This window comes from Seriola lalandi, unplaced genomic scaffold, assembly GCF_002814215.2.
Source record: "Seriola lalandi dorsalis isolate HSWRI2012SDOR001 ecotype SW California unplaced genomic scaffold, Sedor1 jcf7180002054689, whole genome shotgun sequence".
Lineage (NCBI taxonomy): Eukaryota > Metazoa > Chordata > Actinopteri > Carangiformes > Carangidae > Seriola > Seriola lalandi.
Genome location: NW_019525242.1, coordinates 2,858,136 through 2,881,388, shown reverse-complemented (window position 1 = coordinate 2,881,388; position 23,253 = coordinate 2,858,136). Strand labels below are relative to the sequence as shown.

The 23,253-nt window shown below is 39.7% G+C and overlaps 1 protein-coding gene across 1 annotated transcript in view; it reads right to left on the bottom strand.

Moving 5' to 3' along the window:
• Positions 1-3,496: 3,496 nt before the first annotated feature.
• ube2f (ubiquitin-conjugating enzyme E2F (putative)) overlaps positions 3,497-23,253 on the bottom strand; it is a 41,552-nt gene continuing 21,795 nt past the window's right edge. Inside the window, exons 8-10 of the mRNA XM_023423123.2 lie at positions 19,939-19,971; positions 18,486-18,548; positions 3,497-6,676 (exon numbers count right to left, since the gene is read on the bottom strand). Of these exons, the coding sequence (XP_023278891.1) occupies positions 6,626-6,676; positions 18,486-18,548; positions 19,939-19,971 (147 nt within the window). The 3' untranslated portion in view covers positions 3,497-6,625. The remainder of the gene's footprint in view (positions 6,677-18,485; positions 18,549-19,938; positions 19,972-23,253) is intronic.

The following is a 23,253-nucleotide window of genomic DNA, read 5'->3' as shown; positions in this document are numbered from 1 at the left end:
TATGCTGCAGATATTTTGTTTTTTACTATAGCCAGGAAACATAATTGTAGAAGGGGATGACAGAAAGGAAATATGAATGAGCACTCAGGGACAGTGTTACTAAAATTGTTATTATTATTATTATAAGGAAAAGAAGGTAAAGGAAGAGCTGCCATAATAGCTGCCATAGTAGTGAGATAACAACCGGATCAGTGTGTCAGGGGGAGTATAGGTATAAGATCCTGCTGAGGCTGTTCAATTTGTGACAGAAGTCTGGCTTTTTCAGCTCTTCATAGCCAGCTTAACCTTTATCGGGAGCTGTTGTCATAGCAACAAGTCATTAAAACCTTCAAAAGTGCATCTTATTTACAAGGTAGCCGAGTCAAACAAGATAACATTGACACTTCAAAGAAGGGCAAATTAAAATTTAGTTTAGGATGTATAGAGTAATTTAAGTCATTTATTTGTGACATTTTATTTGTGACAAGTAAAAAGTTTCACATTTATATTTAAGAGCTGAAACATATGATTATGTACTGGCTTCATAGGTATAAACTGTGTGAACTTGGATTGAATCACTCTCAGAAATGATATATAATTTAACTCTTGAGGATTTCAGTTTACAGGTAGAATATGTGTACAGTAAGATAAACTCCTTTGCTCCATGATTAAACCCTATAAATATACACTCAGCCAATCATATCAGTGCTGATCATGGTTTGTAATCTCTATTTATGTTGCCTTTAATTTGAAACAGGAATACTCCATATTAGTGGCAGGAGGTTCCAGTGTGTTTTTTTCCTTCAGTATACACCATGTGCAGACTTCTAAATGAATCTCCTGGTTTTCTTTTTTGTATTTTGAGTATTAGGTGATGTGCACCTTTCAGGCCACAGGGGTTCTAATATGATGCGCTGCAGGCTACATTGAGCTGATAACTTATGAAATTAAAAACTGTTTTTATAAACTTAGATAATATTGTGTTATTGCTACATATGTATATTTATTTTTTAAGTAAATAAAGTGACGTGTCCTTTACAGAAGTTAACTTCGGATGCCCCGGTCAGAACAAAGGGGGCAAACATCCCGTGAGTTTGTAACACTATTAAAAGTTGCATGACTTTAATTTTTTGTGGCTGGCAGTTAATTTGGTAACATACAGTACAAAAGCAGAGTAGTCCAGAGAAGGCCAGAGCTGTTGTCATGCTGGCTGACCAAGTTTGCTGAAAGAGAATTAAACAGGATCATTTTTTATATCTTTTAATTCTGATGTTTACATCATCCTTTCAATGTGCTATAAATAAAGTTATAATTATTCACTGGTCTGTACGGAAATGCAAACAGACACAAAGTACTGTGCAGAAGATCCAGGCTGTCTCAGTGACTTCTGTCTCTTCATGTAATCTTACACTGACTCCATGATCTTAAGATCAGGGCTCTGTGGGGGCCGGACCATCTGTTGCAGAACTCCTGGTTCTTCCTGTTGCTGTGTGCTGAGTGTTTTATGAGTCTGAGCTGTATGTTTGGGTCATTGTCATGCTGCAGAATGAGTTAGGGACCTAGGAATAGGGATTTAAAGTTCCTAAAACTTTTGCATATTATTGTATACATTTAGATCTGATCTGAGCTAGTCAATTCCACTAAATCAGCTTTTGTAAATCAGTAGACTCGCCGAGAGAATATGGATATTTTTTATGAGAGTTTAAGTTTCCTCTTTTGAAAAAAGAGGAAACTTAAACTTAAACTGAAATCTTTATTTATTCTCCTGGTTGTATTTTTAAGGCCGATGCCTTTCTCCAACCTCTAGTCCCAGGAAACATACTTTAAATTTCACAGCTGCTGTGGGTGAAGTTAGCTAGCTATGACATCATCAGAGAGTAGGAGTTCATATTCATGCTTCAACATTACTGATTAAAAACACCTCCCAGGTTAGAGTGCTGTTAGCTGCAGCCAATTGGTGTGACAAAATGACCCTTCATCAACGTGAGCTTTAAGTTAATCAAGACGGGTTAAAGAGGACTTGACTCAGAATGTATAGGCTCTACAGGAAGGTGTGTTCAGAGCAGGACGTCCAGAAAATTGTACATATATGCTTTGTTGCATTCAACCATGTCATTGCCTGGCTGGCTGTGGCCGTCAGCTGTCACCACACGGATACACAGACACACACAGCACATTCATAAGGTAGTATAGCCACAGGGCAAGTGTACTGTGTGATTGTGTCTCCTCAAAAAACATGGATGATGACAGGCTGTGTGGGTGACTGACAGATGACAGCATTACCTGTGTGTCTGTGTGTGCGCGTGTCTTCCTCAGCCAAGTAAAATGTACGAATGGCTGACAGTTGTTGGACAAAGTTAAACATTTCGTGAATGCGTGTGCAAGTGTGTGAGCATGCACACAAAGCTCACTTGTGGCTATGTACACCTCAAATCTAGGGAGGTGTAGAGCAGAAGAATACTTACTACAAACATAGCAGGCAGGAAATACAAGAACATTTTAAATGACAAAAGAAATCTCCACTTACTGGATTTATTCTGGAGCACACTGCGCCCATTAGCAGGGGGAGTTTGCCCACATGGAGATGGTTCAGCTGTCGTCAGGTATCGACTTCACACATAATAACATGATTACTGAGATGCTCCATCAGTTGATGAAGATACAGCAAAAAGCTCCTGGGGAAATCTGAAGCCGCTCTTGGATAAACATTTTGTCAAAGTGTAATTTCCTCAATAAATGGGGTCTGAAGGAAATGTCAGTGTGTGAAATCACAATTCCAAATACATGCTGCAAATAATATAATAATGATTAGCTGATTTATGCTTCATAATTTGACAATCAATTCACTATTTAATTGATAAGGCCCAATGCTGAACATTATCTGGTTGTGCTTTCTCAAATGTGAGAATTTTAAGCTTTTCTTTATATAATTACAAACTTCATATCTTTAGGATTCCAAATTCAATTTACTCATTTATAAAGTTATGGAAATTGCAGTCCTCCCATCACAATTAAGCAATTACCATAACACAGTGTCTTAAATGATATAAATAAACATAAAAGCATAGAAAGAAGATTAAGACCCATCTGCCACACTAGTGCCTCTGTGAGGCTGTGATTAGGCAAAGAACTGCAGGGAGCTAAATGTTGATTTCAGCATGATTACATGCTCATACTAAGTAGGTATTGAGTTAACCAACTAGTGTCTGCCAGTTGGTGTTAGTCAATGAAAGAATCCATACTGTCCACACACAGTCCCACTTCCTCCATAATCCTGCAGGACATCTACACAGTTTGGACTGTTGGTCATACACAGCAAGCTATTTCAAGACATCACTTTGGGTTTCAGGAACTTTTAAGACGAAATGATGGGATAATAAAATAATTAGCATATTAATTAGCAATAAAATAAGCATAGTGGCAGTCCTAAAATAATTATACCTTACTGAAGCTTTTATCTTGCAAAGCTGCTTAATGAATTAAGTAAATGAAAAAAAGCACACAATAAAACAAGACATGTTTTATTTATATTCTCTTTAATATATCTTAAAAAATGGATATACAATCTGAGAAAGAAAAGGTTGAGGATTTGAAGAAGAACAGGTCGTTCTTCTCCCCTGGCCCAAAGATGAAGTTAGCCCAAGCAGAGACATTCCCAAGTAACATCCTGGGAAAATAAAAACACTGCTGACTGCCAAACTAAAGGACAAACGACAAGGTGTCCAACAGGAAGCTAATGTCAGAGTATTAGTAAGGCTAAGATAAAGTACAGAGTGTTGAGCTACCATATCCTGGAGGCAATAAACTGTCATTGCAGCTACACAGGATGGCTTCATATTAATAGGCAGTAGCATTAGCCTTCACCATGCAGGAAAACGCCATGGAATGCCCACATTCACATCTGCTTTCAACAGACCTTTCATTTTCTCAGGTCCTTTATTTTGACAGTGTCTGTTGTTTTGTTAACTTTCACGAGGAAAACAACAACATTAGAGCTGTTGAATGCTGGGCCAGAATAACAAAAAGAAAAGAGGGGCGAGAGGAAACCATTGCATGCTAACAAGTCACGTCGTTTCAACACGTCATACTGACACATACACTCACACACACACACACTCTCTCACACACGCACTCCACAAACACAAAAGTTCAATCTTTACACACACCTCCAACATAAAAGTTCAACTCTCAACAACTACATTTCTGACATCCTTAGTAAAATCCACCCCTGGCAGATTACATTACTTTGCCTCATGCAGACAAGTGACGACAAAGCTGAATGGAGTGACAACAGTCGATAATAGGAGATGCGACTCAAACTGGAGGCACAACGCTAGCCAGGGCCAAGCAGAACACACACACACACACACACACGCACACGCACACGCACACGCACACGCACACGCACACGCACACGCACACGCCACACCCTCACTGGCTAACCGGGTGGCACAGTCTTTCTCCCTCTCTGACTCACAAACTCACACACACACACACAAACACACAATGAACATGAACATGAACATGCACCGTATGGCCAAAATCCCCAACGAAAGACGTTTATATAGACAGTTTGACATTATCTCGTTGGCTAAGAAGCCCCAGAGCCACCCCATGACGCAGTAAACCTCATCAAACTCTCACAGCTTTGCCTATACAAGTTTTCTATCAAGCTAACAAGCTAAGGAGTGAGCTAACGAGCATTGTAGTGAGCAAGCGAATCCACAGGATGTCATGAAAAATAGCTTTGTGACCGTGGCTTATCTTAACCAACTGTCAGCTAGCCTCTCTTGCACTGAGTGAAAACCACTCACTCGTTAGATAGCTAGTAAGCTCACTCGCCAGTTTCTTAGGTAAATAGCTTGGTCGCTAGTTAGTTAGCTTGCTGTCTGTCTTTCTGGAGTTATGCTGATGACTTTTCCAACCACATCCAGACAGTGGAAACATACACTCTATGCACACACACACACAGAGCTATTATCTTTCTAGAAGACATACCCTATATCTTAGCTCCCAAACACAGAATAAGAGGGTATGTACAGTGCAGTCATAATGTCTTGGGACAGTGAAATTTCTGTTATTGTGTACAATGAAATAATGACTATGAGGTTAAAGCACTGACATTCAGTTATAGTGGTGTTTTAAGGTGTTCAAGTCCATATTTACTGAACAGTGTAGGACTCACCGGTTCTTTTATAGTTAAACCTCAAATTTTAGGACAATGATCCTGAACATAAAGACCAAAAAATTAAATTTATATTATTAAATTATGCAAAACAGTTAAAACGTTCGTGGTCAGTCCCCTCACATCAATCCAACTGACTGCTTACTTCACTTGAAGACCAGACTGGAGGTACAATCACCCGAATCACTACATCCGACCCCTTTCACACTGTCATCTTGTTTTCACATTGTCATTTCATCCTTTGATATTAGAAAAAACATTTGTTGTACCTGCTTGTTTACATGTTAAATTACATTTTGTCCATTAAACCTGGAGGGAATATGTACAAAAAGAGCTATAAGTCCCACACTGTCCATTTGTTATAGAAAATCTAAATCAGTACTTTAAACTCACAGTCATTGTTTCATTTTAAACCCAATATGCTTAAGTACAGAGCTATCACACCAAAAATGTATCACTGCACTGTAAGGTTGAATAAACCTCTGTATTCTCAAATGGGAAAAGGTATGTGTAGTTGTGTTTGTGTGAAACAGAGAGACAGATGGAGGAAAGACAAAAACAGTAAAGTGAGGACAGTAGGGGTGCAGAGACCATGTGAAGCTGAAAACAGTACAATACATTTGGCTGTGGTTTTAGTAGTAGTACTTTATCCCACTAGGGCTGAAAACATACAAGGTCTCTGTGTGCATGTGTGTGTGTATGTGTACACATGCAAGGAGAATAATGAAACACGACAATGTGGTCATTCACATGCTGTCTAGTGGGGCTGGGGGCTTTCCAGTTTGAGTGTCTGTGTGTGTGTGTGTGTGTGTTTGTAACTGGCATGTGTACAGAAATGTGTGTACATGTGTTCACCTCTTACCACAGGACGTGACAGTGTGTTTGTGTGTGTGTGTGTGTTTGTAAACTCACATGCATTTTCTCTTTAGCAACACAAACATGGCAGGCACTGGAACAGAGAATTGATAGTAACAGATATTCTTTCTCTTGATTCATCAAATTTCAAAACAGTTAAATGTGACTTTTTTTTTTTATGGCGATGAATCATCACATCAGATCCCTTGCCATTAGTTACCATGGCTCGTTTCCGACTGGCTCAGGGACACCTCAGCGAGGCGCCGGCATTTAGTGATGTTGCCACAATGAACAGACATTGCGGTCATTGTAACACTCAACTGTTTAGGATAATTAAAGCATATTTTTCTTTTGTATGCAAGTCCTTTCTTAAACGTACAATTTTTTATTTATTTATTTTTTTCATTTCGTTCCTGCAAATGAAGTTTATTGCAATCGGGTGAACAGAGAAGAGCATAGGCAGGGCTGTGGTGTCAAGAGGAGAGGAGTGGTAAGAGTCAAAGAGTCAGCTGTTGAGTCACACACACATCGGGGAGTCGGCCATGATAAGCAGAGGCAAGGTAGAGCAGTTTGGTTGATTGGTGCAGGCTGATGTAAGTGCTTCTATCATCTGGCATAGTGCTTGATGTAATCTTGAACCTTATTCCGGAAATCCTCCTAGATGGAAGAGAGGGAAACATAAAGAGAGAGAATAGAAGAGTTAGATGGAAAAGCCAGAAATGACATTTTACAATTACAGCAGTTGAAAGAAAGAAATGTAAGAAATTACAAATTTAAAGTACATCAACACATAACCAAATATAAAGTATATATATTTTTGCACTTTTGGTAAACCGACCTATTATTACTTTGTATGTTGTTTTCCATAACTTGTGACTTCATAAATGTAGAAAACTGGACATGTCATATGGTATGGTTGAACATTATGGTATGGTGTGGTTGGACACTATAAGCCTGACACATATCACTTTGTCCCGATTCAAACATGTTCTCTTCATATGTTAACATAGTGATCCTAGTTATTATATTTCACAATTTAATGAAAACTGGCTTCAACTTATTCCATGCACTCAGAATCATCTCTCGACACAAGTACAAAGCTTAGTGCTATTTGTATCTGCTTTATCCAAAATAAAAATAAAATAAAAAATCATCTGTTTTTGCATATTTATTTAATGATTTTTTTCACATTTACATTTTGATCAGTCAGGAGAGATATCCAGTGTAAGAGTGAGACTACTTCTCATCTGTGATGATGTTACGACATCTGTTCAAGTTGACTTTCCTTGCTAATACCTCCTCTGGTCATGCATGCCCTCTCCTCCCACTACCATGTTTTTCCTTCTTCTTGATCATGCCCCTTCTGGTTGTGCTTGGCTTCTTTCCACCCCCACCCACTATCCATCCGTCCCGTAACCTCCCCTCTGCTGCTTCGTTGACCCGTTCCCTCTGGCCTTATTGAGCTGCGAGAGTGACCTCACCCTCCTTCCTCTTCTGATTGTGTTGTGTCCACCATTTCAGCCTTCTGTCTCTTTAACCACTTGGGCTGTTTAGGAAGCACTTTCTTTTGGTTTGCCTGTGTCTGCATCCTCTTCGTTTTTCAAACAATTTGTTGATAAATCAGGCAGAACACAAAACACAATATTATGGATTTTGATTAAAAAGGCTGTAGAGCAGACTGCTATTAATTTGAGCTGCAGCAGCTTTCCTCTTTTGTGAAAAGATTTCAGTCTACACAAGAAAATGCATTGCTTAGCAAAACTGCACTGTAGTTAGCCACATTGTAAATCATAGAAACTGTTGTAACTGGGGCCACTGATTGTGCACTATTATAGTAAGGAGGACAGTCTTTCCTGGAGGTCGTCATGACAAAGTCTGTACAGAGGTCACTAAAGTGACCAGTCAAGATTGCTGAAGTTATTTATATAGCTTCTGAATATGGGTTGGAGCTTTGACCCAAAGTAGTAGTGCAATGGACTGCCTCAAAGTCATACAGCATAATACCATATTTGTCCATCTGTCTCTCGGGTTGACCTCTTTAAATTCGACTCGTAAACATGGAATATTGGTCCACCTGCCTGTCATTCTGCCATCTCTTGTCTTGGAATTTGAGTGAAAGTATTTGAGCAGTTTGGCTTCACTCACACCTTTTTAAATGTTTAATTGTACATCTAACCTCACTATTTGCTTCTCTAGAAGTAAACAGGAATATGGAACATGTTTATCTATGGTTAAGTCAATGATGTGCTGCATGTACTCTAGGGGGGATATCATACTTTCCTCAGTCCACCCCTCCTTCTGAGCTCCACTCTCTTGTCCTGTTTTTTACTTGTTCCCCCTATCACTGACCCGTCGCCATGGGGGGTCTAGGCCAAAACATGCCAACATGTCCGCGGGTCCTGCTGTCCAACATATAAATTTCACATACAAGTGTCCCACATTGACATCAGCGCACTGATTTATGCCACAGCTCCAGTGGTCAGTTAGTCACGCACGCCGTTGCTGCTGGGCTTCTGTGTGGCCACTGGGGTATGAGCAAGAAATGGAGAACGTGAGAGAATACACGAGATAGAGGGAAGAGACATAAGAGGAGAGACAGGAAAAAGAGACATGGTGCATGTGTGTGTGTGTGTGTATGTTTGTGTAGACCGGGATGACAGACAGGAATGCTGAAAACCTGCCAGTGACAAAAACTTCAGCAGTGATGACAGCAGTCTGAGTATCTGTCCACAGAGGGATGATGGATCAGCCCTATTTCTGCTGAGGGATCTCTCTCTCTCTCTCTCTCTCTGTCTCTCTCTCGACCATATTCTAATGGTACAAGAGCCAACAACATGTGCAAAATGGGGTGTTTTGGGTGCACAGACTGTGTTTCTGCAAAGTGAACCTGCTATTTTAGTTTATTTAGGTGCCCTGGCACTGTGTGAAAAAAAGGCCAGGTGAAGGAGAATTATAGATCGGAGAGGGTGGTAATTAATCATCATTTACTCAGCCTGGCAGTGCTGGTCTTATAGCTCTGATCCATCTGAGCCAAGCACAGCATGAGCATGATGACACTGGCTTAATAAGTGAAGCGACACCTTCCTCGGGAAATGGCCAATGCCTCTTTAAATTAGACTAGTATTCTACCTGTGGGAGCTCAGAGATGCTCTCCTCCTGGTTAAGCTTCTAATAATCTAATTTGATGCCGTTTGAAAAGTGTTTTAGATAATTCAATAATGTTTTCAAACCTTGAGCTCAGAGAGGAGGTGAATAATCCGAGCTGTGAGCAATGTGCAACACAGCAAGGTAAAATTCAAACATATTTCTGATCTCTAAAAAGAAGGAACAAATCACATAAATTGGATAACACATTACTAGTCTCTATTTCTGTTGAACTGGTTGAATTAGAAATAAATGACCCGCACTAATGCAAGCTCACGCACACACACGCACACGCAGACGAGTCTGCAGCCATGTAGCAGCTATGAACTTGGGCACAGCAGTGCTTTCAGCTACACGCATTCTCAGAATGGCAATGCTAACATGCTGATGCTAAGCAGATAAATTGTTGACTATGTTCGCCATGTTAGTGTTATGTGTTAGAATGCCAACGCTGCTTAATAAGCACTAAACATAAAGTACAGCTGTGTTTAGAGGATATTTCCTCAGCTTTGCAGGAGTTACGATGAAGCTCGATGGAAAAGTCAGGAGTTCACCAAGGTCATTAGGATTCGTCCTCTGGGGATTGTGAGCGTCTTCGTCAAATTTCATGGCAATCAATCTAATAGTTGTTGGGATATTTAAGTATGGATCAAATTGGTGGACTGACCAAAAGACCATTCTGCTAGCGTGGCTAAAGAAGCACACACGGCACAAAAGCTAATCAAACACTTCCAACTACACAATGTTCACAAAAGACATGATTAGACCAAGCTGAGGAAGATGAAACCATATAATGAGTATATGTGAAAGATTACAACACTGCAACTGAAACATGGTCTGCCCCAAAGCCATATAGCATAATATGAATATCTGTCCATCTGTCTGTCTCAGGTTTTGCTCTTTAAATTTGACAGCACTTGTAAATATGGATAATATTGGTCCATCTGTCACTCCTTATCCACATGCCTGTCATTCTGCCATCTCTTGTCTATCCAGCTGTCTTTTGCAAGCCTCTGTAAGCCTTTGTGGAAAAACAAATGAAAACTTAAACACAACACCTCACACATACATGCAGGCCGCTTAGTGGAGAAAATAAGGCAGAAGAAGATTTACAGAGTGCAGAGAGACCACAGAGGAAGAGAAGATAAACAAAACATGTGAAGCCCCAGCTTGCCTCAATTAAGCCACCTCATATAAACTTGAAGGACAGAGCAAACACACTGACACAAAATTCAGTTTAGTTCAATTCAGCCCCAATTAAGATGTCCAACATAGATTTGAATTGTAGACCAGTAACATTTTGACGAGGAGTGAAATAAAACAATATGTTTTTGAAAAATACTACCCAATTAAGGTGTCTCGCATAAATCTGAAGCATGAGTCTATAAACTATTAATGACATCTCCTGCAAAATCAAAGGGCAAAATTTCCCTCTTTTCTTACTTTCTCCCTCCTTTCCTCTCTTACAGCAGAAAACTGGCTGACACTGCAAATTGCTTTGCTCTGCACTAGTTTGAACAGTCCAAGTAAATTGTGCAGTCGATTAAAAACTTTGTTAGACAACAGCTTACTCTATTTTTGGCTTTGTTTCACCTGCGGAAAGCAATTAACTCTCCTCCCCTCCAGCGATCTGGACAGGTACTCAAAATATGTACCACCACCAGAGGGAAGGGATGCAAGTGAAACCTTGTGGGTACCAACGGCTTCTTTTAAAATATGCTAAAAACTGAAAACTAAGCAAAGGAGAGTCCCAGGGTGTGTGAGGCAAACACACAGGTGTGTTCACACTCGGGCGAACTGAGGAATCTTTGGAGAGTTCAGTATATTCTGTTGAAACATCCTGACACATCACTCCACTCTTAAAGTTGAATAATGTGATTGGCTAAGCAGGTGACATCATCACCTTCTTTTAATTACATCCAGTACTACTCAAAGAAACTAAAGGAACTGTTGAGGTCATCCAAATCAAATACACAGCAACTATGTTTGACAGACAGAGATTTAATGCAGATGTCATATGTCATGTTTAGTGTTTCTACATTGCTGTATGTGTATGAATGACTTGAATGACTGAACTGAATATACAGGGGAAGTATTTACAGAAAGAGTCTAGGATTCTCTGCACTTCGCTTGGTTTGGTTGACGTTGATTACACAACACTACAAACTACAGAATCCTTCAGACACACCAGTGTTTCCCTTATGAGTGCTGAATTAATCAATTAATTAATTAATATTCACAATGAAATGTAACCACTGCAACTTGTGCTTTCTACACTGCTTGCAGCTGACCAACATGAAATTAAGGGGTCCTTAACACACACCCACAACCAAATAAACACACAAGGCACAGTGATGTCACTGTTTAGCAGTCCAGCATAAAGCTGTGCATGTGTGGCAGGCAGATCACTGAGGAGAGGCTACAAAACATGTTTTAGACACTTTTAAAAATGGCCACCGAAACAATCCAATATCTGTTTTAAACTGATAGCACTGTCGCCTCGCAGCGAGAAGGTTCTGGGTTCAAACTCCGGGCCGGGGGCCTTTCTGTGTGGAGACCTGCACAGGGTGTATCCCGCCCTTTGCCCAATGACAGCTTGGATTGGCTCCGGCCTCCCCAGCTGGAATATACTGTTAGTAATGTGACGACTATTCATGAGTACCTCACACAACCCCAAGTCAAAAAACCTGAACTATCCCTTTAAGATCTGGGTGAGCTAATCACAAGAGGACGGCCACCTTCTTTTAGCAGTGTGAACGCAAATATGTCCTGGGCCACATTGAAGGATCACATACTCAACTGACGTCTTTTGCCACAGTCTGATTAGTCCCACAAGTCTCATATTGAACTGAAAATATTTGACCATTTCAAATGGCTACAACCCTATTTAATTGTAGAGCAGTGCACAGTGCAGTAATTTGCTCAATAATTTTCTGTGTTGAGACTTTTTATTCTTCGACATTTATTACTATTAAAGCCATCTGGTCCTCCAGAGTCCTTCAACTGTCAAAAGCTGTAAATTAACACACATGACAAAGTGAACACGACTAACCCTGTCAACAACAATTTTAAGGTCACTTTAAGCTATTCCTCCACCATCTTGTGTAAACATGCAGCTGGTGATGCACGATGTCAGGGACACGCACACAACAGCAAGCATCCATAGTGAAAAAATTCCTTGGAGAAACACTGCACACAGTCCTGTAGCCATGACCAGCCACTTAAAATCTGATGTAAAGCCAAAAAGCAGCTCAGCTGGGTCTAATACAGACATAAAATCTCCCCTGATACATATTTGCTAGCGACAGAGCCTGCTGCATTAAAGTTTATCTCTCAACAGCCAGATGAGCAACAGGATGAGAGGCAGAGCAGTAGTATCAGATAATAGAACTTGTGTGGTGCAGTCACAGAAGGAACAGGGTAATTACTGGGACACTGATAGGGATTCACTGTCTTTCTCAAGCATACTTCTGCTGTGCGGATGCTTGCTGAACCAGAGTCTTGAACCAGGCTCCTCCAGCTTGAGAAAAGTCTGTGTGCTTGTTACACAACACTGCTGCATTGACTTAAAAATACAGCAGCGAGCTGGAGAGAGGATATGAGGAGGTTGATGTGACAAGGTGTTAAGATGTGCCTCACCTATGAGTGTATGTGGGTGTAGGTTGGCTCACTCACTCCTCAATGCAATTGGCCGGTTTATCGGGAAACAGCAAGTGAAGACAAAGAACTGTCACTGTTAGACTGACTGACATTCACGGCCTAGCTATCACAACTGACAGAATAGGTAGACACTGTAATGAGGTGACTGGATTTATATACTGACCTCTCTAGATGTGACATTAATGATGAATTATTTTGTCTTTTCTTGTTATAGATTGGTATTTTTCCTATGAGGAGGAATGTGATAATAATGCCTAGTACATACCTAGTACATTCCTCCAATGTACTAGGAAGGCCAGAGCAAGGACGCAGCAACAACTGGAGACATTTTTGATTATGTCTTACAAAAACACCTTCTCAAACCCCGCCAAGTGATAGATAGAATTCACTGTGAATATAAAAGCAAGCTTGAATGATTAAGCTTTCGAGCTGCTAAAATTCATAAACAACTAAATAAGAAAATGAAACTACAAACATAATCAGTGAACATGGCTGTTTTTGTTTAGTGAGGTTTAGTGTGACTCACAAACAACCTTGATGTGAAATTCTTCCTTTGGTCCTCTAATGAGTCCCAACAGGGCCACAGCGGTCTCTGCTCATGGGCAGAAAGCTGATGAGGTGAACAGAAGAAAGATAAGGCGGCAGTAAATGGTGTGTGTTTGTGTGTGTGTACATTTGACATGACTGCCTATTGACTGAAGAGGCTAAACTGTTTGATACCTGAGGAGGCAAGAGAGTGAGCCTGTGAGTCAAATTGATGAGTATCAATAAATGGAGATTTAGTATGCAGAGGGGGACCGTGGAAAACTTGTACTCTGGAGCTAGTGACAAATCCTCTGAGGTCCAATTCTGTCTGAGCGCTTTCAGAGCGGGACAGGAAGTCAATATCACATTATCGTAAATGGCAATGATTCTCAGATACACTGGCACCAGTGTTTTATTTTCTGTAGAACCACTGAGGTGTATGTGATGTTGTGGACACCTCTGAGCTCTTCTGCTTTCTGGCAGTTCAGCCCTTTATGGACATTTGACATTTAAATAATGGCACGTGTTCATGCTGCTGGGTGATCATCATGCTGCTGGTAACATGCACTTTGGTTCACCCTGTTCAAACAATCAGGCTCCATGCTTCACAGTATGACAAATAAAAAACACAACTAAAGATTTGACCATGACAAGCTCTCCACCAAGACTTCGGCTGGAGCCACATCACAGAACTTCATTATAGATCAGTGTTTTAATTTTTTATAATATTTTTAGTAGTTAGTAGTCGTTACCACATAAGAAATCAGTGCACTTTACCTTTTTATGGTAAATGGGCAAGATGCAAAATGTACCATCAAACATCAGTGAAAATGTGACTCTTGGCTGCTGTTTTGCCTTTCACAAGAATCAATGCTTATTTCCCAGTATCACCATGAAGCTGTCTTACAATAATTCGCTATACATTTTAATGTTTTACAGCTGTTTGTGGTACGTTCAGTGTGTCATTTTTAGATTGTAGATTTGAATTGGACACAGCAGAGGTTTACATTCTAAAGGAAACACAGACAACCAAAGAAAGATGCTTCAAACACCCTTCCTTCCTTCCTGGTCTGCAAATGATTAAAATCAGGAACCCAGGTGTTGCTGCTCTTCTTAAAACATGATTCGTCAACATGAATTAATATCAATATCTTAAAAGCATTCTTCTCATGCTATGGAGAGGCCTGTTTACTACTGAGAGATAAAATGTCTCTCCTGAGGACTCTCAGCATTCATCAGCAGTGCTGAGGGAGTTATCACAGACAAAGAAGGTATTCTGAAACAATCCCTGGACATCAGCCAGAGGATGCACTCTGACTTTAACTAGGGCTGGGTATTGCCACTGATTTCCCAAATCGACTCAATTCCGATTCACAAGGTCTCTGATTCAATATCGATTCAGTTAGAGAGATATTTCAGTTACAACACCAGTTTTGCCTGGATATAAATGAGATTGTCAGAGAACTAATACTGTAAACTGTACATCTATGCTAGTGCATTACTAAACATATTAATGTTTACATTAAGAATGGGCCTCAAAGCGGTTATATTAGTGCATTAACTTAACATGACCAACAGTTTAGACACACATCTCAAGAATTAATAGCTAAGAGATGTGTGTTGCTAATGTACCCCAGTGCAACGGCTACAGTGTGAACCAACAGGTATACGCAGCTTCCTCTTGCACATGACTTTGCTTTTGTCCAGCTCTTCGCTGTTTTCATAGTTGTTAAATCTGGACCACACATCTGCCTACAGACTTGGTTTGCCTTCAGTGGAACTGCGTCTGCCATGCTGTTGTTTCTCACATGACCAAAACTTGAACGCACACACAACGCGCAAACTAACAGGGTTACAGCTTAAAAGCATAAAAACCATTGATCTCTATCATTTCTCTATGGATTGATATCAAATTATTCAAATGACTATCGATTTGTCCTGCAGCCCTAACTTCAACCTGCAGTGTCAGGCACTTTATACTACTTCTATTCCTCCTGAAGTGATTATGAGATTTCAGGGTTTCTTTAAATAGTCAATGACATTTAAAGTTTAAAATTACAATATTTCAGAGTTCAGTATTACAAAATATTCATGCACAGGTAAACACAGCTCATGATCTTATACTCTTACAAGCAGATCAGCATATCCCATTTTAGTGTCACACTTAAACTCTGTTTGTTACACAGTTGTCTGTAAACACACACACGCACACACACACACACACACACACACACACACACACACACACACACACACACACACAAACTTAATTGCCCATGAGGATATTTCCTTTCAGCCACTTTATCCAGCAAATGCATTCAGCGAGCAGCCACAGGAGGAGTTCCACTTCAAAACCCTCAACACACACAAATACACACAAATACACACATCCGTATACATAAGCATGCATGTGTGCTGACACACAAACTCCCGCAGCTCCACCCACTCGCTGCCGAAGTTGATTACAGGAGGCTGTGACTCAGTAGGAGTGGGTCATGGTTGGATGACTGTGTTTTCAGTTGTTGTGACTCCAGAGAGCAGCGACAGCACAGTGAAGCGGACCCAAAACTTCCAGAAAATATTTTTATGCAGTACGCCAAAAATAAAAACATTCATCTTTAATTTATATAAATATAAGTTTTGTTAACTCAGAACTGCCTCTCTCTTCACAGCTGGTGGGTTTATACTTAAGATTAATCCTTCTCTATCTAACATCCTGCTCCAGCAGCCTGAAAAATGAAACGTCTTCCGATGGGTTGTGATGCATTTGGCTGAATCTGAACACAGAGAATGCTCCTGTATACCTCTGCATTCATGCCGTTGCTACCATCAGCAGTGAAATCATCAATAAATGCGTAACATATGCCTGAGCCATAACAGAGCCACCACCATGTTTTACAGATGAGGCGGTGGCTTTGGGTCACGAGCTGCTGCCTATTTTCTGCACACTTTCTTCTTTCAACCATTGTATCAAGGTTGATTTTTGGTCCGTTTCTGTCACCTGCAGCTCGGCCTTTCTGTTTTTGAGGTTAACCAGTGATTTGCATCTTGTGGTGGATCCTCTGAGGTCATGAATGTGCAATGAATGTCCAAATTAAGTCTGCATAAAGAGCATGAACATAGGACCTGGATAGACCTGGTCTCATCAGGTGAAGGTGCACATGAGGTTCTTGGTGACCAGAACAAACGCTTTCTCCTGGTTTGTTTTTCCACCCATTTAATGGGCTGATGGTAACTATGAAAAATGTATGAATGGGTGCATGCAGGAAATATCACATTGTAGAAATAAAGTCAACGCTTTGTGATTACACGAAAATAACCTTAACCTTTTACAGCAATGGTTAAGTGCTGGCTAAAAGCAAGTTGAGCAGTACCAATTTCTAACTAATCGTATCGTGTTAATTGTTTTGTTTTTTTCTGCTTGTTTTGCTGTTGTCGTCGTCTCTTCTTGCATTGTACATCACAATGTATTTCAGTACAGTATTGTACTGTACTTCCATATCTGTGGTTTTATGACAATGAGAACTGACTACTTTAATTACACTGTACATGTAAAGCACAACTATGGATAAGAGTTGAAAATTAGTGATAGCTATTAACTCTGTGCAACACATCACTTTCATGCTCTGTATTGGAACTATGTTGAATTGCATCCATTGTACCTGTCACTACTAAATAAATAAAAATAAAAATAAATAAGCTTAAAAAAACACGCACACACACACACACACACACACACACACACACACACACACACACACAAAAGATCCCACTTGTGAGCTTATATATGTGTTACATATATAATGTATGACATGTATACACAAAATTAACTCAATTGCAGTTGTTTACCCAAGACATACTGTTCCTTATGAGCTCAGATACCTTTCTGAAGGGATTTGGCTCACTACTACATTTTTTTTCAGACACAAAAATTTGACTTTTTTGTATTTACCGTATGAAAGGCAGGGACAAATGACTCATTTCAACAATCATAACCTCTGCCACGACCTGGCAATCATTTCTTGCACGGTTGCCCTCTCTTTCCCTCTCACAAAAACATAAAGACAGACAAACTCTTTCATATCTAATGGCAGCCATTATCACGTATGGCTGGTTCCCCCCAGATGCATCATGGGATCAACTAACACTGATTGCCTCGGTCAGCAGGCTCCTTTCAGAGTTACATTAGTTCGGTTGGCAATCTGAGAAAGCAATTACTGTAAGCAAACAACATCAGCCTCTGAAAACTTTGACACTGCCTGATGTACTGATAAATAACTGAATGGAAGGGAGCTGATGCACAAGGCAGAGATGAATGGAACATGGCACTTGGAGAGAGACGGAGGGAGTAAGTTTCAAACCAATTAGCCAGAGTGCTTGTCTTTTAGAGACACCTCCAACAATTGTTTTGGTAAGAGGAAGGCTTCCATTCAACCACTCCCACACCAGCTCAGTGTTTGCCAGAAAGGCTGGAGGTAAGACCCTGGGCCTTGTCAGTAAATCCTAGATAAATCATACTTAAAGTTATAGTTCAGAAAAACACAAACTCAAATGCAAGATAAGAGGCCACTTGTCAACACGACTGTACATAATCACTAGTACACAATCAGCAGGGAGGGAGTCGTGAGGGTTGAGACCCGGTTCAGGGCTCTGATTTGACTTACAAATTGTAGCTCCTGTTGTCCACTGTAGAGGCACTGAATTAAACAGCTGTGCAGTGCCTTTTCTAAAAACACCTGTCCCATGCATTCAGCTCTTGAATATAACATCATAAGCTGCTCTGTGCTGCTCTGTGCTCTCTGTCTTCAGCTGACTGTATTTGATAAAAGCACTCTCAACTGATTATCACGACTCCACAAGTAGAACCAAGTAATACTGACGGAGTGTCACTGAAAGCTGCAGCAGAAATTGTAGTTCCTGCAACAGCCGCACATCTTCTCCAAATAAATGTTCTATGCGGGTTATCAACAGGAGCTGGGGTGTGAATATTATTATGCAAACTATAAGCACATCTGAGACGCTGTGGGGAGGCTTCATGAGTGAATCATCTGCATGTCAATGACTAAAGTCACTCTTTCCTCCCAACCTACACTGTGTTTGATGATAAAACAGAATCAAAAGATGAAGTTAGAGTCACCTTGTCCCTCAGATGATGTTCTGCGGCATCGATGTTCAGCGGGTCATCAAAGTTCAACAGGTCCTGCAGCAGAGGCAAAGAGAGAGGAGACATGAGGACACAGGTAAAAACAGCTGAAGCACAGGAAATGAGTCAAGAAACACGAGCGACGGATGTTGGCCAGAATATCAAAAGTTCAGTCATTTTATTGCCCACTTCAGCTGTATTTACTGACTGCAATGTCACCCTGGATTCTGAACTGCAGCAAAGAAAACAGCATAATTACACTGTTGCCTTAGAGACGTCGTGAACAACAAATGAGACAAGACTGTTATGAGAGATAAAAAAGGAGGATGGCCTGCGAGGTTGTTTCCTGATTAAGGGGTAAGATTTAGGGCATTACCATGCATCAATGCAGATTACCATCACCATTATCATTGTGGACACTGCTGACCTCAGGGTAAGTGTGGATACTAATGTGATACTAATGTAATGTAATCGATGATAGATTCATGCAAGCAAAATGTGCATGTTTTGGATTAAACTAAATACTCTGGTTACTTTCAGCTGCGTACTTGCTGCTTGCTTCAACATCCTAAATGTTGAAATAACCTTTTATTATTTTTATTGACTATTTTCAGAACTTTTACTCCATTCATTTGATGTTTGTTAGCATGTTTGTATTTATATTCACAGAATCAGCCCATATTAACCTCCTTTAATTTTAACATGCTTCTGAGTAGTTAAAAGTAGTAGTACATTTTTCACAGACATCACCCTAAATCAGACTAATTATTCATTTTCTTCATTTTCTGAAGCATTTATAAAGGATTATTGTCAAACTCAGGGGACGTCCAGCTGGTGGTACCTTTCTACAAACACTACCGTAAATGAAATATTCTTGTGTTTATTTCCCTACAATTGTTCTTCATAATGAGAAAGATAATTTCCCCTAAGACAAAAATGATGGTCTTATTACAGCTGTAAAGAGAGATACACAACGGCCATGTTAATCTGATCCGTGTTTGGACTAATGTTATTGTGTGTAACCTACATACAGAGAGCAAAAGAAATCCAATAGTGCAGATTAATTTGCTCATGAGGTAAACCATTGGTGAACTGTGATGTAGTTCAACACTGTCTGTTAATGAAGGGAGCACTCTCAGTAGAGTTTCTTTATTTAAAGTAGACTTTAGGGAAAATCGTGTGTATAAATGTAAGTTTACCAGGGCAAATAACAGTCATTTAAATCATTGGTTATCGTGTCACTCATTCTCTAAAAAAAATATTTTTTGTGTGTATAAAATAGTAAAAATGCCTGTTATAATTTGCTGAAGCCCGAGGTGACATTTTCGACGATTAATCAATCAATCAATCGATGACATCTGGCATCTTTTTATCCTTAATTTTCCTAAAATCTGCTAAATTTTGAACAACATAGTCATGTTAGTTAGCCAAAAAAAGCATAACTTACAGTAAACAAGGAGTTCAATCCCCAGACCACGTCCTAGAAAAAGCAAATATAGAAGAATTAATGATCAAATAGTCAAACTGAATCATAATCAAATATCTCTGACAAGACTGCATAGAAAATATGCAGTCTTGTCAGAGGGGAGCTCGGTTTAACTCAATGAAAAGTTACAACAGTCTGTTCAACTCAGCGAGAAAGTAAAATACCTGCTGGATTATATTAGATTTGCACCAATCATAATTTTCCACTGTCAATTCATCAGAAGCTAATTTAAATTTGGTCGGCAGTAGGAATGGATGCACATGTCAATTAACTATTGTTTAATTGGCTAAGTTCATTTTAGTCCACCATAACAACTATGAAAGAGCTGCATGGCTCTGACAAAATGAAAACATCTCAGTTACTGCACATCTTTGTGCAGTCGAACAAAATGTACATTTTGTTCAACTGCAATATATATTTACTCAATTACACTAGAGTGTCAAATAATTTCCTGAAAGAAAAAGAAAGCGTTTTCAACTCTCTGTGTCAAAGATTGTAACCACTATGTGCAGTAACTAGATCCCTCAGCTTCACAAGAACTGCTGAATTTCTTCAGCATTTCCCATGGCGCAAAGCGACAGTGCAGCAGTACAACAAAGGATGCAAGTACATGGTAAAACAAAGGAAGCATCAGAATAACCTTTTATCAGTGAAGCTCATGACTTTCATTATCCTCCAATATCTGCTTACAGGAATAGTTCAGTGAAATCTAATTAAGTGCAGCAGCAGCAGCGTCATGGCGACAGAATATAACAAGAGTACTGAAAGACGTCACAAAGCCCTGCTGCAAACAACTGTCAGCTGGTCCACTTACTGACAAGTCCAGGTTCATACTTTCAGGACTTTCATTCAATTATCTTTCATTCATTCCACACACATACAGACAGTATTCAGACCACACCACTTTGTGAACACTTTATTGTTTTGTAGATTTGATTATAGTTTGATACAATTGCCGTTTTTGACCATCTACACTGAATAACCCATAATGACTGAAAGTGAAAACATGTTTTTAGATAGTTTTGCTAATTTATAAAAAGTCTAAACTGAAGTCTCTCATTTACAAAAGTAGTCAGACCTTTAATTAAGAACTTGTCAGATTGGGTGGGAAGCATCTGTGAACTGCCATTTTTAGGTCTCTGATGTTCTATGGGGTTGAATTCTGGACTTAGGCTGGACCACTGAGGGACAGTCAGAGACTTGTCCTGAAGACACTCCAAAATTGTCTTGGCTGCATGCTTCAGGTCACTATCATGCTGAAAGGTGAACTGTCACCCCAGTCTAAGGTTGTGTGCATTCTGAAGCAGGTTTTCTTCAAAGACCTCTCTGTATTTGGCTACATTCATCCTTACTTCAATTCTGCCCAGTCTCCCTGTGCCTGCTGCTGAGAAGCCCCCACAGCATGATGCTGCCACCACCATGCTTCACTGTAGGGATGATACTGTTACTCAGTTTAGCCAGTTTAGTCAAACTCCAGGAAGAGTCCTGCTGATTCCAAACTTTTCACAATTACTGAGGCCACTGTGCTCCTGGGAGCACTCAGAGCTTAGAAAATGGTTTTATACACTCGCCTTGATCTATGCATCACCGCAATTTTATCATAGAGGTCTACAGAGAGTTCCCAGGACTTCATTGCTTGGTTTTTGTCCTGACGTGCAGTATGAATTGTGGGACTTTATATACACTGTGTTAGCCACAGGTGCACTTCAATCAAGACGCAATCATCAAAGATAATTAAAGCAAACAGGATGCATCAGATGACAATTCCAATGCCACAGCACATGGTCTGAATACTGAAGCAAATAAGAGATTTCAGTTGTTGATTTTTAATAAATTAACCAAAAATCCTAAAAACATGTTTTCACTTTGTCATTTTGGTTTATTGAGTTCAGATTTATATAAAATTAAATCTGAAACACAAGAAAGTGTGCAAAAAGAGAAGAGTCTGAATACTTTCTGAAACCACAGTATATTTATATCATTTATAGAATGAGATTCAGCTTTGAATCTTGAATATTTGGAAAAGCAAATGACTAGCAGAAGACCTGTTGCAAATGAAAATAATCCAGGCTGAACTAACCACAAAGAACTATCACTGCTTTCCTCTCCATCCTCCACACATTGACACTTACTGAGAATCAAAGAGAACAAGGAAATAACAGTATACCATGATACATGTGGGTTTACCAAACCCAAAAATAAAACATTATATTTTTTGATTCCTAAACTAAAACCAAACAAGGACCAGCTATTAAAGAGGCTTCGTATTAATGCTAAAGGAAATTATATTTTTGACTTTTTAGACTTATTTTCTAACGTTGTTAAATATGATGCAAATACAGTGCCCCCTCACTGCAGCAAGAGCTCCGTCCTTCCACAGTAAAGGAGGTAGAGTTTGTGAGTTGGAATGAAAAAATTATCCCACAAATATCCGTAATGGTCATATTCATGACAAATATATCACAAGCTCTGACTTCATTAATTATTATGAGCAATATTAACAAATGGAAGGAAACTATTTAGAATTGGCTCTGGTCTATTTCTAAAGCAACAAGAAAAGAAACAGAGAAGGAGAGGGTATCACTAAATGTTTCCTGTCCATCCCTCATGTGCAACAAGCAATCAAATGCCTTGCATGATCTAATAATAAAAAGCTGTGAAATAATTACTTTGGTGTTATTTATTGATTGCATTTTTAAAATATTTCAAAAGATGCATTTTATGTTTTCTGCCTTCAAAATAAATGTTTCTGTACATTTTCAACTTGATCACCAAAACTGGTTAATATACTTGCAATATACTGTGGCCTCACCTATCCATTCCTCTGATGCACACAAAAAAGTAAAGTAAGATTGTTTCTTCTGCCAAAGCAAAGACATGAGAAGAAAAGTGGTTCATTTCTGATGGGTTCTACCTGACTTAAATGTTGCAGTTACAATTTCCTGGGAGCTGCTAAACAGTGTGTGGATTATATTTCTAAAAAAAGACAACAGAGGGTGAGGAAAACATAAAAAACGCAGAATCACAATACACTGTGTGATTCTGCTAACAAACAGAAGATCCGAGCAACAAAGTGGTGATTCTGACATGATTATATTTTTTGCAGCTGTACATTGTGCTAAAATTTCCATCTGAGCCATTATTGTGAAGGTATTTCATGTGAGACTCTGTGTGTGTGTGTGTGTGTGTGTGTGTGTGTGTGTGTGTGTGTGGGCTGAAGTAGAGAAGACTGGTGACCAGTGAAGAGGGACAGCATCACCCACTCATACCTAACAC